The sequence below is a fragment of the Lutjanus erythropterus genome, chromosome 20, assembly GCF_056507025.1.
Source record: "Lutjanus erythropterus isolate fLutEry1 chromosome 20, fLutEry1.hap2, whole genome shotgun sequence".
Taxonomy (NCBI): domain Eukaryota; kingdom Metazoa; phylum Chordata; class Actinopteri; order Lutjaniformes; family Lutjanidae; genus Lutjanus; species Lutjanus erythropterus.
Genome location: NC_139336.1, coordinates 12,496,000 through 12,511,815, shown reverse-complemented (window position 1 = coordinate 12,511,815; position 15,816 = coordinate 12,496,000). Strand labels below are relative to the sequence as shown.

Genomic DNA, 15,816 nt, shown 5'->3' with positions numbered 1-15,816 from the left:
ACTACTGGACCCATCAGTCTATATTCTTTGTGCTCATTTATGACTGTATGCTCAAGGACTTCCTGTGGTTGTGGTGGTTCACAATTTTTGAAAAACCTTGAGAACTGTATTTTATTGACTGCTCTGTCCTCTTACCTGGCCGGTAGGAGCTGCCAATCATCAACTGCTAAGCTGAAAACTAGCCTTACCTATAGCCTGTTGCAGGCCACACTGTGGTATTTGTCATGGCTCAAAAACTTGATGACCTACGTGATAACATATAAAATAAATATATCGTGGTTTTTGTTAGCTGTCATGCATCCTCACAGTCGCCTTACTGGAGCATTCAAGGTCTGCTAGTAAACAAATGAGCAATGCAGATTTTACGATGAAATCGCCTGTAACTCCCTCAATTCTGAAATGATTTTTGTTAAATTTGGTTTGTTATAAACTGTAAAATTGAAAATGTTAGTGGCTATTTGTTGGAATTACATTTAGTTACCGTGGGAGATCTAATAAACTCTCTACCAAAACATTTACCCTCTGAATGCAACTTCCAACTAACATCATAAACTTTTCAAAGCTTCAACTTTTGTGAATTTCTCCAAAAAAGTAGATTTCTTCATCTATCATCTTGTTATAAAATTGCCTGGTTGCTTGTAATGCTCTAAATAAATAACAATCTTTAAATTGTTATGTGTTGCCTGGTGGAAATCTGCTCTTTCCTGAGTGCGTCCCTCTTATTTCAGTGTTGAGTTAGCCTTGGGTATAGACAGTCTTAGGTTTAAATTAATGCTGGCAATTTTCCCTACCTTTATACACACGCTTAGAGCCATTTTCTGCATGTTAGACAGAAATGATTGCATTTTTGAGATCATTTCATGGCTCAATAAACTGTTCAGTTATGGCTAATGGTGGATGGATTGTTGAAAGTGTAACACATCATTGAATTCTAAAACAACTTACATATGATGTTGTGTTCTTCAGGTTCTGATCAACATCCATTGTTCCAGTCTAAAGCTGCCAGAGGCGTCTGGTAAGAGCAAAGCTTCATGTCAGACACTGCAGGATAATCAATTATAGCTGTCTTACTGTGTAAAGTAAGTGCAATTATTATTTGAACTGATGCACCCTATGTGTTATTTATTGAAAAAAATACAAAGGTACAATGAAATAAATATTAACCACATACATAACATTAATACCTTATCATGTGGTTTTAAGGTTATTCAGGGATGCATCTTAATGAGTTCCTTTTTAAAAAATTATGATACATTCAAATTTATGACTAATTCAATCTGAATTGATGAGTGCAATCAGTGCAGTCATTCTGAAGCAGGCCTCATTCATTGTTGTGATCATCATCATCATAATCAGCTATTAAGTGAAGCTAATTTTGTTAATCAACGCACTGCATGCCACCTGCTTTCAGGACATCTTGAACTGTGCAAAACAAAATCACACATCCGCCCCACACATACATGAAGATGTGTGTTTTCTCAGGGGCACCAGCAGATGGGGATGTTTCATCACAGCTCAATTTTATAGGCGCTAGATGTTAGATTTTTATGATGACATGGATTTCCATTTCAGTCCGGTGATATTTTCCCCAGACCTCGTGTGTTGATAAATAGGTCATAGGAGCTTTCCCCGTGGACCAATCCTGCTTTTTCCTGGGGGTCCAGAAATGCAGATTTAAAAAAAAACTTTGAATCAGCTTTAGAATCTGTAGGAATGTTGGATTTATTCGCTGTCAAAGTTGATAAATAGGGATGGGAATCAACCAGTTCCAAGTTGTCTGATCCATCAAAAACGTATGCCTCTGAGCTTATCACTTCCTTTAATCAGGCCCTGTGCAAAATGTTTTTTGGGGGGGGCCCTAATTTTTTAAGTTAGTGGAGGGATTCCAAACCCTCTAAAATGGTCCAGGGGCATGCATTTAACATTTAATACATTGCAGCTGGTGCAATTTAAATGCAAAGGAGGCTAGATCCAAGGAAAACTGTTCTCATCTTTTTTTCTCTCAAATTCATTTCAGAAATCTCAAGTTGACTGCAGCAGTTTAAACCTATACAAAATAATGATAAATGGAAACCCCCCCCAAACACACACACACATATCCAGCATCCAGCTAAGTAGCACAAAACCATTGCCAGTTACGTTTTCTTTTTACTGAAGTTTGACCTCACATGTCTTTTAATCTGTGCCCTGGATCAGTAAGTGAAGCTTCATTGCGACAACCCACTCAAAGATTCTCAAAGATAAGGTTGCCAGTTTGTAGATAACAGTTTGTTTTATCTTTGAAGACGTTCCTGAACAATCCCGCATTTTGGGAATCCTCGGATGATTCTGTCTGACAGCGGAGTTACACAACAGCTGAATAATAGATTAAATCAAAACACTGTGCTGCATGTGCTGCTCGAAAACTGAGACTGGTGTTTAAATCCCATGTGTTGACAGTTGTTGAGGCTGTCAGTTTTTGCTTGTCACACTCGCTCGCAGAGTAATGAAGCACAGAAACAGCCCTGATTGACGTGCTGCGCCGTCTTTGTATTGATTGTTAAATTTCAGGGTGTTTTTCTTCCTCGCAGATTAAGTCTGTGTGAGATTGTGCGTTTTTCTTTTCAAAATGTAGTGGCTGTATTCACGTTCAGTCAGTACAGTTTTTGCTGGTCCACGTGGCCTGGTGGTCATGTCAAAGAAAGGGGAACCTGGGAAATACTTGTTGCCCTGCAGCAATATTCAGTGAGCCAATTAGAGGGAAAACAAAACAGGAAATGGGATTTTGGGGATTTGGGTCATGGGAGAGAAAAGAGAGATGGGGTAAAGGAAGAGAGAAAATTCCTAATGACTTACTGTATTACCCCTTCTCAGTCATACATTTCCTCTCTACAGAATGAGTCTAAATCCTGTGACAAAAGGTTGGGTGACTCTTTATTATACAGACCTCCATGTACTAGAATGGAACAGTTGTGTAATTTCTACAGAAGTAAGACTGACAAATGACAAATGAAATTAAAGTAAAATAGGACACTTTACATTAATTACAATTATGTTCTTGCATAATCCAGAGTGTTCACCAAATAATGTTTTTCTAGTTGTTAAAATTTAAGTTCTTTCAAGGAAATTTCTCTGGAAATCAGCAACTGCCTCTTAATTTCACTTGACTTCATCTTCTGTTTTCTATGTAAGCTAGCCCGTGTTTGGCATTAACCATGGCCTGGTGGCTTGTGGCCACAAAACGTGACAGCCTTTCAACAGGTCTGGGCATTTCCACAAATAAAATACAAATAAAATGGTTCGGAAACTAAAAAGTTGGTTCCCAGCTGGAACCACTCGGGAACAAAAGTGGGTACGTCATATTCTACAGGTTGTTGTGCAACACCCTTTGTTGAATTGCCTTTTCTGTATTGCCAGGTTTGTAGTTAATAATAATTGCATAGTTTAAAATCTGAGTTATTGTGAAATTAGTCTTTGAGACATTATCCAACCCACACTAATAAAACAAGGCTCAAAAAACAGCCATGCTAACTTTTGTAATAACCAGAAGCTGATTTGATCTTTGCTTGCTCTTGTTTAGAAGCGTGACTCTGTGGTTGGCAGCGTCTGTCAGTCTGATGGTTCACCACTTTCAAGACTGAAATATCAACAACTATCAGATGGATTGTCATGAAATTTCGCACATACATTCTTGCCCTCCACAGGATGAATTGTGATTTTCTTTTCATAGAACCCCCAGTTAATAATAACGACAAATGTTAGCATGCACATATGCTTAACTATGATGGTGGTCAATGCTATTCTTTGTGAGCATCAACATGTAAGCACTGACATTGTGAGCATGTTAGTGTTGGGCTTGTGTAACATTGTTTTATACAGTTATAATGCCAGTAGGTCTACACACACACACACACACACACACACACCTATAATACTCATAAACAATTCATAAATATGACCATTCGGTTTGGCTCAGAGCATAAACACCAAAGTCATGTTCAATTATTGATCATGTACTAGCTGCCAGGGCCCTAAGAAGATCCCGTCTGTCGATACAAATTTCATTTTTCTGACTCTGACTTTCAAGCTGCTATCCCACGGGTACCATAGGTAGGGCTAGGAGTAAACATACACATGGACATGGCTTACACACACACTGAAGTCATGAATCATATGCTGATAGCATGAACTACGCACACTTCTTAACTCTGTATAAAGTGGTTCAAACATAATTACACCCTGAGGTCATGTTTTTTTTTTTTTTTTACTTGGTCATGTATGGATATCATGTTGGACATTGTGAACAAAAGCTCTGATCATATAAAGGGATGTACTGGCTTGGAATCTGACTCCAGTCCGGACATATGTCACATGTTTTCAGATCAATCAGTCAGTCCCTGTCCTGCCTGTCTCTTATCATATTTCCAATTAATATGAATGCTTTCATAGATTTGATAATGACTCAGGTCTCTTCAGAGAGTTTTAGTACAGTCTGGTTGCAATAACAAGGATTACCTACTAACTACTCCATTTGTATTTCTAACACAAGAAAAGGTAGTAATAGAATTGAATTAAAGGCATTTCACGGGATCCCAAGCATCCCTATCAAAGTCATCTGGGTTAATACTGAAATTTAGTCAAATTTGGTTGGGATAGTATATCAAAGACAACAGAAAAGATGACAGAAGACGTGCAGATGTTTTTGTCAAGTGGTCTCTAGGAAGTGCAGAGCAGTCATGTTCAACACTGCACCGATCTTAAAGAGCATCATGTTTACCTTTATTAACCAGGTCAATCCCAAAGCTAGCTAGCTCAAGGCTCTGTTTTTAATGTATTTCATGGAAAATCCAGGCAAGACAGCAGCAGCAGTGCCTTTTTAAACACAACCAGAACAAAAACAATAACAGAACATCATAATAAATAAATAATAAAGGCACAAAGAAGAAAAACAGAGACAGACAAGGCAAAGATAGAATTAGCTTCTTTTGAGTAGATTTTTCTTCCCTGGTTTTAACAGAAGTCAGTTCTATGCTGCTGTCAAGATGGTCAAAACAATTATCTTTTATCCTTAACCGCAGCTTTTCTTTGGGTTTAGTGCTAATTTGCATGCTAACACACACATACAGGTGTGCCTGGAGATTTTGGCTTGTGCTCTGGAGTGCCATGAGCACAAAAGGTTTGGAGACCACTTGTGAAACTCTTGGTCTTGTTTCTAAGTTCTGCATTTTGCTACAGAACAGGATTTATTAATCCAGTTTTAGAATTGTGGCTAACCCTGTTTTTTTTTTTTTAAAAAAAACACCATTGGGGAATGCCAGACATATTTTTGACAAAATATTTCTGACAGCGCTGAGTACTTCTGTTTCAGTGCCTAGTATTTTGGACTCTCTCTCGATTTCTGACAAATTGGCTCACCTTTTTTTTCCTCTTCATGATAAGAACCTGTTTCTGACATGTGTGAAAGCCCTATACAACTCTGAAGCTCTACTGTACCCACCAGGACAATGAAATGATACAACTACATCAAACCAGGCTTCCTAAGAAGAATTCATATTTCTTAGGAAAAGATTTCAAGGACAGCAGCGTGAATTTTGTTTATGCCAGAGATTCCTGCATGTTCACTTGAGAGGGATGAATTGTTCTGTATTCTTTCCTGAGACTTAGTAGTAAAAGTAGAATTCAGAATATTTACCTAAAAATGCTGTTGCAGTGTACTTGCAGTTGTCATTTTCATTCTTAAAAAGTCACCTGAATACAGGAAACAAAGTCTCTGAAACTCACATTTTTTGGTTTTGAGGTCCTCCCTATTTTTGAGGTCTCATGGTTGGCAAGTATTGAGAGAAGACAGATAATAGATTAAACTCAAGTGTATCACTCTGAAGTTTTATATTTATTTGTTTTTCTGATTCACTACCTGTGTTAATTGGAGGTCTGAACAACAAAAGGTCTAGTGATGCTCAGATTACTGTTAAAACAGCAGGTACTGAGGGTAATCGACTAACAGGGTGGGTCTCATCATTAATTAACATTCTGATTAATAGCGGAGGAGTTGCAGGCAGAAGCATCTAGCAATTCAAAGAGTCACTGTGCGCATTTACGCACAAAACACAGCAACATAACTTAATGTTCTGTGTTCTTCTGCGCCACCAAAAACACACATAGTCCAGGATCATACAGTGACAATGTTTGGAATTAAGACGCCATCTTTCTGATAAATCCAGAGCTCAATAAGAGCTGTCTAAAAATAATTATTTCAGAAGTTAATTAAATTGACATGCACCCTATGTATTATTTTTCCCACTGTCCAACGTCTCTCCTGCTGTCTTCTCTGCCTCTTCCTTCATGTCTTTTTCAGTAAGGTCATGTGTTTCCATCCCTGGTCTGATGTCACCCTCCCTCTCATGAAAAAACAAGAGGTTGTCAAGGTGATTGACAAGTGGGCAGGGCTTGTTGAAGAACTAGGCACCACATACCCCTGGGTTCAGGTATGGGATACGTACACACACACACACACACACACACACACACACACACACACACACACACACACACACACACACACACACACACACACACACACACACACACATCCTCATTCCTATTCACAGTCACACATTATTGATATAATTTCTCCAAGGGCTGGATACCTTTAAAATTGTAAGAGGTAAACTTTTCCCCTTGCACTGCTGCGTCACTGATCATTCTGTTCTCTGCTCTTTCCAATTTTTCATTTTAATGTGTCTTGTATTGGATTGGATAAAACTTTAATGATGCCTCTGGGCAAACTCACAAATTCAAACAGCAGCAGCAGAGAGAGAAGGATATGAATAAGATAACATGTCGAAGTTTATACAACTAGCAATTAAATACTTCCTATATCACGAGCTGAGACCATCACAGCAAATAAAGATGATGTGTCTGTTGATTAATTTAGAGGTTAGAAAATGATGTGCATCTTTACTGATTATGGTGCATTATAAAATATACAAGTGGAATGATATTTGAAGTTACAGCTGTAAAAGTGTGAACAAATCACTGCTACTCTTAGTTGCTGAACTGATCCAGAATCCAAAACTGAACTGATTAATATCACTCTAAACATCCATCTGGTTCCTAAACGGTCAGCTTCTAACTTCTGCAGCACAGACAACCAAAATGCTCTTCAAGACTTCATTCCAATGTAGGGCATACAATTCTGAAATATTCCCACTCTGTTACCCTGGATTGTGATACATGTTGCCCCACTATCCAAGAATGTTCAGGGATTATTGTAGAACACCTGGAAGTTACCAAACCACACAGGAAGACAACTGCTTTGACTCTCACATACAAGCACATACAATAAAATCTATATAAAGCAAATTCTATCACTGGTGCAGGCGATGTCATGTAAAAACCATTACCTAGTTTAAAATTCTGCCCTCATTTCCCATCATGCATGCTGGACTTTTATGTTACAAAATGCTTAAAGTGTCACTTTTTGTTAGTGTTTGTGTCTGTTCAGAATGTAGTCATTTATGTTGGTAATTGTCATTTTGTGCTGGTTTATACTATAGTTTTCAGCGTTAGTGAGGTGGCCGTTACGTGTCTTCAGGCCAGCTGTATTTTGCATATTTTTGAGTTTTTGTGCCTTATGTTAAATAGATGTCTGTAAGGGGCTGACATGGGTGACAGCTGCTTACTAGCGCTCATTCTCAGTCAAAGTATTTCATTTTATTCTCCACAACCATCTGGAATCCCTGGAAATTATCACCACCCCCAGACTGGGAACCACTGGTTTATAGTATTGTCTCTGAATCACTGCAAAACAAAACTCCCTCCTGAGATTTAAAACCACCTGTGAGTACAGACATCTTATGAAGTGTCCTAGACCCAGAGCAAGGCACTACATCATTTAGGATCCCTAAAAATGTGTACTAAATAGTGAAATGCATGCATAGCCGAAGGGGAATTGGAAATATTAACCACCAGATATCAGCACCAAGGACAGCTCCATTCTGCCAGATGAGTTTCTTAATCAGTCCCTCCTGAGACTAAAGTCCTTGAGAGAGACTTTGACCTTTTACTTCTGGAGGAAAACAATATTTCCTCTAGTTTACTTGGTCAGCCCAGTGCTGACATCCAGTGTGCCACCAAAGGTCTCCTCTCTTCTTCTTCTGTTTCTGTCTGTGTAGTTGTTTTTATTAGCTTTGCCTTATTTATTTTTTGCTCCTCACACGAGTGAAAAAGTTAAACTAAATCCTATTATTTTTTCCTTTTATTTCCTATTTTGTAGATCTTTGAGAATAAAGGAGCTATGATGGGTTGTTCAAATCCACATCCTCACTGTCAGGTAGGAAATGCACACATACTGTACATACACACACAAGATATGCATTTGACTTTTATGTGCGTGCAAATGTCTTAACATTGAGTCATTTCAATTGCAAGTGATTGAAGTTTTTATATGGAGTTCAGAAATATATATATATATATGGATTAACACACATACACAAGCCACTTCTTTCAGTGTAATTTGAAGGTGCAGCATGAAATAACAAATGCTTTTATCACATAAGCACAATAGGATTTGTGTCATTGGTCCAATTTGCACATCTAGGAGACTGGCTTTTCACATTCACTATAATAATGAAGGTGACGCGTTAGAAAGGGGCCAGACAAGTTTCAACAGAGAAGCTGTTATTTGACTTTTCATTCAGGAACCACTAATGATTGTGTGTCTTTGTCACATTTTGAGTAAATGCATATTTGTGTGTTTGTTATATCTTTCTTTTCTGTTTTTTTTAGTTCATAATCACATCTATATTACTGTTTGGGCATTTTCTTGTCTTTTCATGTTTGCTTATTCAGTAAGGTGATTCAGGCGAGATTAACAACTCAGAGAGACAGAGGCATTTCCTGTCAAACTGTCACTTCACAGTGGGATGTTGAGAAAGAGCACAATCAGGATCGGGAATGACAAAAACAGAAGGACGGTTTGCTGGGGTAGACAGAGCGATATGTTGAATTTTAAACAGCAATTTCGTTGTCAATATGGTCAAAACAATATGTCAGCTATCCGAGCAATGAAGAAAACAAATGGAGCTGCCTAAAACTGAAAATGAAAAGACCATAACCACTGGGAAGTACTCGAAGGCAGACAGGCCCATCAGAGACAAAAATCCATGTTTTCAGTCTGAGAGTAATGCACAGCAAAAGTCCATGTATTTTGCGTTTAGAAAGAAGGGAAATGTGGTTAATGCATTTATTAATTAACAGTGAGGATATATACTGACTAAAGCAATCAGTAAATGTGGATGAAGGTAAAAAACTTCAGGTTGCAGAATGGCCTGTCTCATTCGTTTTCTGCTAAATGCAGCACAGAGACACAACACAAATTTTAAAAGGAATAGCCTGGCTCTGTCCAAAATAAAAAAATAGAGAAAGAGACCTGCCTGCCATCTAGGCCTGTGATGATAACGGCATTACTGCAATACCACAGTCATGTGATGCTTACTGCAGGGTTGAGCTCTTATTGTCAGTAGGGTCAATCTCGTGTTATTCAATTGCACAATGCATTTGAGATCAGACAACAACTGTTTTTAGCTCGGAAAATGGATAAATAATCACAGAAGACAGTCAGCATTTATCATCACCTCTCCAAAAAGACGCTGCAGTTCAAGGCTGGATTACACAGCTTCTGAAAGGGACATGATTGCACCGGAGCCAACATTGTGGGTACAAAGGTGCCGCTATAGCTTTCCCGCTCAACTCACTTCGGGACTACCCGCCTTCACCTTTCCAGCAGTTGGGAAACAACAGACACGGCTTTTTTTTTAGTCTTGAGCAGCTGCAGTGTTTGTTAACTGACACACTGTAACCTGAACTGTATATTTAATGCCAGACTGACACCTTGCTGCTAACCTTTTCCTCTGCTACACTAGCATGTAACTCTCAGCTGGCTGCTCACTCTCCCTTATTAGCTCTACCACATACACTACATACAAACATATTACTCGATGCCCTGCCCCTTACTTGGCAATAAAACCATTCCTTATTCTGATACTGAGCTATGCTACGCTTATGACAGTATCCTTTAATAAAACATAATTATTTGGGCATTCATGATAAACTGTCACAGTGGAAATGTTGCTTTTTGACTGTGGGATTGCAAACACCTCTTTGCCTTCCTCTCCCCCTCCAAGCATGTAGGAGATGAGAGTAGAATATTATATTATTAGAAAAAAAATATTTAAAATGGAAAAGTTGCAATTGTGTATAATTTCTGAGATGATTTCTCATTAAGTTGTGATACATTCTTCCTCTTTGGTTGAACAGTAACAATTCAAATCCTCAGGCTTTTGGAGAAAAAGAAATATTTCACTCTACAGTGCAGGTAGAAACAAAGGCATACTTGAATCTGTACTGTCATATACAAATTAACAGCAGATGGCAGTATGTGACCTCAGAATAACTTGATTTTGCCACGCTATTATAGATGTTTCATGACTGAAATTTTTCCTTGTTGAGGGATGTTTTTGTGTTACCTCAGAAAGTTTCTTTAAGTTTCAGCCACAGTAAAAGGAGAAACTTTCTTATTGAGATGTTTTAAAACACCCATAATAATACATGTATTCAGATGCTGTCAAAGTCTTGTTTGTACTTGTATAACTGCTGCCAGATCAAAAAAGATGTGATTTGTTTTCATGTGGTCCAGTATAAAAGAATTCCAAATCAAACCTGGATCCAGGCTTTGATGGAGCATTTTTTTAAAAGTTTTAGCAGTTTTGTTTCTTGTTTCTTTTTTTCCTATAGTCCACATTTCCCTTTCTTAAGACATCAAAGTCCAAGAAAATACTAATGTGTGCGTGTACGTGTGTGTGTGTGTGTGTGTGTGTGTGTGTGTGTATACAGCCAGACAACCCCTTTAGGCCAAAATGTAAGAAGCAAAGATCTAAAACTTTGAAGAATAACGAACAGAAAATGTTAATCATGTTCTGGAGGCAGTGTTGCTTCTGATAACTCTGGTCTCACAGGAACAGAGCTGTATGTATTTTTATGTAAGCGGAGGAAGAAAAACTTATGCCTCTGGAATAGTAATATCATTTTTTACATAAGAAGCACTTCCTAAATACAGCATTCATTCTATAAAATGTTTGAAAATATTTGTCTCTCAGGCGCAGATGGTTTTTGGGTTTATATTTATTCCCTAAGTATGTATTTTACTCTTGAAGAGCCTGGAAGAGGGGTCGATGGTGTCATAATAGCTGTTCAGATTGATGCCTGTTATTTTCAGAAGTTCTGTCCTGTGGGAAAAGAGTGTATAATTTATTTTCCTCTTTTGTATTATCTTTACTTTTCTCTACTTTTCTCTGAGAATCAACAGTCTGTTGCTGTATGGATTATAGATCCGTGTATACAGAACCACAGGTGTACAAATAGACCCTCAGCTACAGATGTTGGCAGGCGTGCAAATGTATCCCCACACACACACTATTGTACATGCCTGGAGGAATGCAGATATACAGTATTTACACATATAGTTCACACAATAACCATGTTTGTCTCCTTCGGTCTTCCCAGGATCATGATCATAAATATGGTACAGCCTTTAGCCGATATTCAAAAGTCATTCATATTAATATTACTCTGAGCTTCTTTCAGCCTTCTATGCAGTGAGAGTGTAGGGAATCTTACAAGAACCAAGGCCAAGGGCAAACATGACAACAAACATTGATCATTTCCAGCTTTTTAAAAAAGATTATTTGATTGTATTTTTGCAGTATATCAAGTATTATTCATGAATTTAAACCTAGGATACAGCTATGTGACATTCGCCCTAGAGGCACGGCAAGCAGGACACTAAACTGACTCAAATTAAAAAATGAGGAAGCTCCTAATCAGGAAGACCCATTTCCTCTATGAAGTTAATGCAGTTTTTTTTTCTGTTATGAAGAAAAAAAAAATAATTTGTAGGAGCCTGTGATGCAGCCTATTCCTGCACTGCATTCTGGGTGAAAAGTGTTTAATCAGAAAACAATTTGCCATGCAGCCTGAAGCAGCGCTGCTTAAAGCAGCAGAGAATGCCTCTGATTATTACTCTGTTCATGCTGGTGGAATATTATAATTGGAAGACCTACTCCTGGTGACACAAATACGCCGTAATAGGCCTAAAATCTCTCTAACAATTACAACAAAAGGGCAAAAATACCCCCTGAAAGCAGTTTACAGTCACTCCTAGCCTGGACAATCTGCACAAGTAATGCAAAGAAACCAGACTAGAGGCTAAAGGAAAGACTACTGTCAGCTATAAACACACAGAAAACAACTTTCCTCCCTTGTGCAGCAAAAAACTAATCAATATTCTGGTGAAGATCTCATTCATCAGAGCACTTTTACAATGTTGAGTTTTGCATTCCTGCATATACTTGTGGTAATATATTTGGATACTAATTATAACAAACCCATATGTAAATGCCTCCTGTTCAAAACTTCAATAACTTGTTATCACAGGTAGTGATTTATCATTCAGCAGTGAGTCAGTAGTTACATGTTAGTCATTTGGCAGTCTTTGCCTGCTTTTACAGCCATTAAAATACCATAAAGCGCAAGCATAAATTATCCGAATGTCTGCCTTGACGTTCCCTATTATCCATAAAAAGCTTTCTGAAATGCAGTAGAAGTACATTATGAAGCTAATTCTGCAGACTAAAAGTGTTTTCCCCAAAGCGTGATTGGAAATGAATTGTAGTGCTGTTTGCAGAGGTGAACAAAGCGGGAACAAATGACATGACCTGCAGTATCTCATCTTTTTTAGGGCTTCAAACCGCCTGTTTTCTCCAGGGATGTTTACTTTTTCAATCACAGTTAATGCCAACGTCTCATTTTGGGTAAATACTGTCTGCTACACGATGACAGTTGGTGGCTGATGAGAGGAAAGTTTCGACAATGTGTTTGTCTCAGTCAAAACAGCTGCTTTGAACTGGTAAATCTTTATTTAGAGATGTCATTAATCACTGTCAGAAAGTTAATTTTGTCAGTGAATGTGTGTTCCTGTCGCCATGAGCACACAGATCATTGCTCTGACTTTGCCAGTGTGTTAATTTCACTGAATCAGCTGCTGTGCTGGTTAACTAACATGTTAACCAACCTGTCAACCACGTCGTTCATGGAAGTATTTGTATTCGTTGTGTAGTGTATTTTTTTTCCTTACCTGCTCCATTTCCAAAGATCCTGAAAGGAAAAGGTCCATTCTTTCTTGGCTTTTAAAATAAGTTTGGGTCAGCACTGACAAATGGGAAACTTGTCAGGACTCTGCCATGTCAGAAAGTTTCCCAATAACGCCCACCGTGTCAACCAAGTCAGACTTAAAGAGCATCCTCTGTAACACATAAAACATTCAATTTCATAATAATAAGTCAACAAGTCTTTATATTATGTTTTGACATTTGGGAAACCCAAATATATACAAAATTATTTTTATACATTAGGATTCCAAACATGTTAGTAGTGACAGTCCCTAAAAATACTGAATAGAGAAATCAAAGTGAGTTTTGAAACCCAGAAATCTCTGGACCTGTGAAACCTATACTGATCGAGTGGTACTGATAAATAAAACAGTACTGAACAGTAATACACACATATACATAACTCTTAGGTTTTCTAGATCTAAGTTTCATCATCATCTTCCTCCATCTTTTTCCTGCTTCCTGTTACATCACAGGTGTGGGCCAGCAACTTCCTGCCCAATGAGCCGGCTCTGTCAGACCGCTGTCAGAGAGACTACTACCAGAAACACGGACAGCCGCTGCTGCTGCAATACGCCAGAGAAGAAACTGAGAAAAAGGTATGCGTTAACACGTATGAACACAAAGGCAAATTGTGTTTTAAAAGAACATTTAAAGGACATTTTCACCCTCAGAAATGCATATTCTACTGCTCCTCTGGTCCCACCTAGTTCAACTGTCATGAATATTTAGTGCTGAAAATTGAAGTAAAATTAAACCTTGCTCCGTCTTAAATAAAAATGTACAGTATCTTTTATGTATTAGGGTAAAAATTTGATTAAAAAATGGTAAATTTTTAGTTTTGGAATTCATATCAAATCCTTATCATGTGCGTCATGGAAGGATTAACAAGAAATCTGGCAGGCCTTACATGTCCAACACAGTGCTTTAATAATACATGCTTAAAAAACATGTTTGGTTAAATTTAAATTTGGTTAAGTGCTTATTTTAAATTGAATGGATTACATCATTGAAATCTGGATTAAAGAAATATTGTGAGTGGTGAAGGGGAACACAGTCATTTTAGCTGTGATAATGATTTCGAATAAACTTTAGAGGTTTGCTTTAGAAAATGTCTCTAAATATGCAAAACAGTAACTGCTCTCATTGCCTCTTCCTTCATTCATCTACTTTCACCCTTTCCCACCATGCTTCTCTCTCCTTCTCTTACTTCATCTTTCCCTTTTTTTTCCCATCAGCATCCTCTGCCTGTCTTTCAGCCAGTGAAGCGTGTGATTGGACAGCAGAGACACTCATTAGCATAATGCTGCGGCATCCATCTTCAACCTGCGTGAAGATTAGGAAAACCAACTGTCTGTGTGTGTGTGTGTGTGTGTGTGTGTGTGTGTGTGTGTGTGTGTGTGTGTGTGTGTGTGTGGCATCAGCGGCAGTAACCATGGCAGACAGGGTCTAGCAGAGCACTGAGCGCATTAAGCATGTTGGCAAATGTCTTATTAGTAAGCAGGCATTTGGTGGGAACCCTGAACGAACTCTCTACAGGAGAATTAAACTTGACAGAGCCGTGACTTTTTTGTTTTGCTTCCCTGAGCTGCAAAGAGATGGCTCACTTATGCTACTTTATAATTTAATATACTTAATCTCAAGTTATATTCACAGCTAAAGCCCTTCTCAAAACTGGCTTCAGTTGTGTTTATACAGTGATAAGCCAATAAAATGTGCTGCCAGTGTATCTTGTCCTAATGAGATTAACTGGCGGCACCTTACCTTTTAGGCTTCCACCTGTAAGTCGTCCTTTGAGAGTAAGTAGTGATGAACAGATCGTAGGTTGTTGTGATTTGGGTCATGCTATGATCATATGATCCCTTTTTTTAAAATCACTTTTCTTCCTATTTTTTTCTTGTGCTGGTACGATCCAGTGTAGTGCAAGGGTGTCATCAGTTTTAGGCTAATTCATAAGCCTTCATGCCATTACCCTTTAGCGTTTCATTGGACCTGACCCTACCTAAGTCCCGCCCCTTTTTACTCTGCTCTCCAATGAAAGTTGAGCAACTCGATCAATTTTCTCCTTTCCTGTTTTCAGTATTCAGGCTCCACTACATTGAAATCAAAACTATGTTTTGAAGATGTTTAAAAGAGACTACCTGTAAAAGCAACATACCTTGTATAATCACCTCTTAAATTAGCTAACATTGGCAAAATGCTAGCTAACTACCTAGTTAATCTACATCAACTACTAGTTAGCTAATTAGAGATGCTGAGATTAGCCAGATAGTTAACTAGTGTTTTGCTAACATAAGATAACTTAAGATATGATGGTATATGTCGCTTTTACAGAAGTCTTGAAAAACAAATTATCAAAGATAAGCTACGATCTTCATTTATTTCATCCAAATTTGGTTTTTCTTCATATTGCTATCAGTAAACAAAAAGTTCAACAAAATAAATTTAGATAGAGCTTATTTTCTGAGCTTACTTGTCAAAGCTTTTGAAAGCTTTATTGATGGAGAGTCTGAGATTTTGTTTTTTTAGTTATGTTTTTTCTTTCTTTCTTTCTTTTTTAAAGTTTATCTTAAAGGAAAAGTTTTGACTGGAAAGTATGCTCATTATCTTT

At 37.9% G+C, this 15,816-nt stretch overlaps 1 protein-coding gene across 1 annotated transcript in view; it reads left to right on the top strand.

Moving 5' to 3' along the window:
* galt (galactose-1-phosphate uridylyltransferase) overlaps positions 1–15,816 on the top strand; it is a 38,170-nt gene that overhangs the window by 1,793 nt on the left and 20,561 nt on the right. The window contains exons 4-7 of the mRNA XM_084746032.1: positions 967–1,015; positions 6,335–6,464; positions 8,255–8,311; positions 13,682–13,804. Of these exons, the coding sequence (XP_084602158.1) occupies positions 967–1,015; positions 6,335–6,464; positions 8,255–8,311; positions 13,682–13,804 (359 nt within the window). The remainder of the gene's footprint in view (positions 1–966; positions 1,016–6,334; positions 6,465–8,254; positions 8,312–13,681; positions 13,805–15,816) is intronic.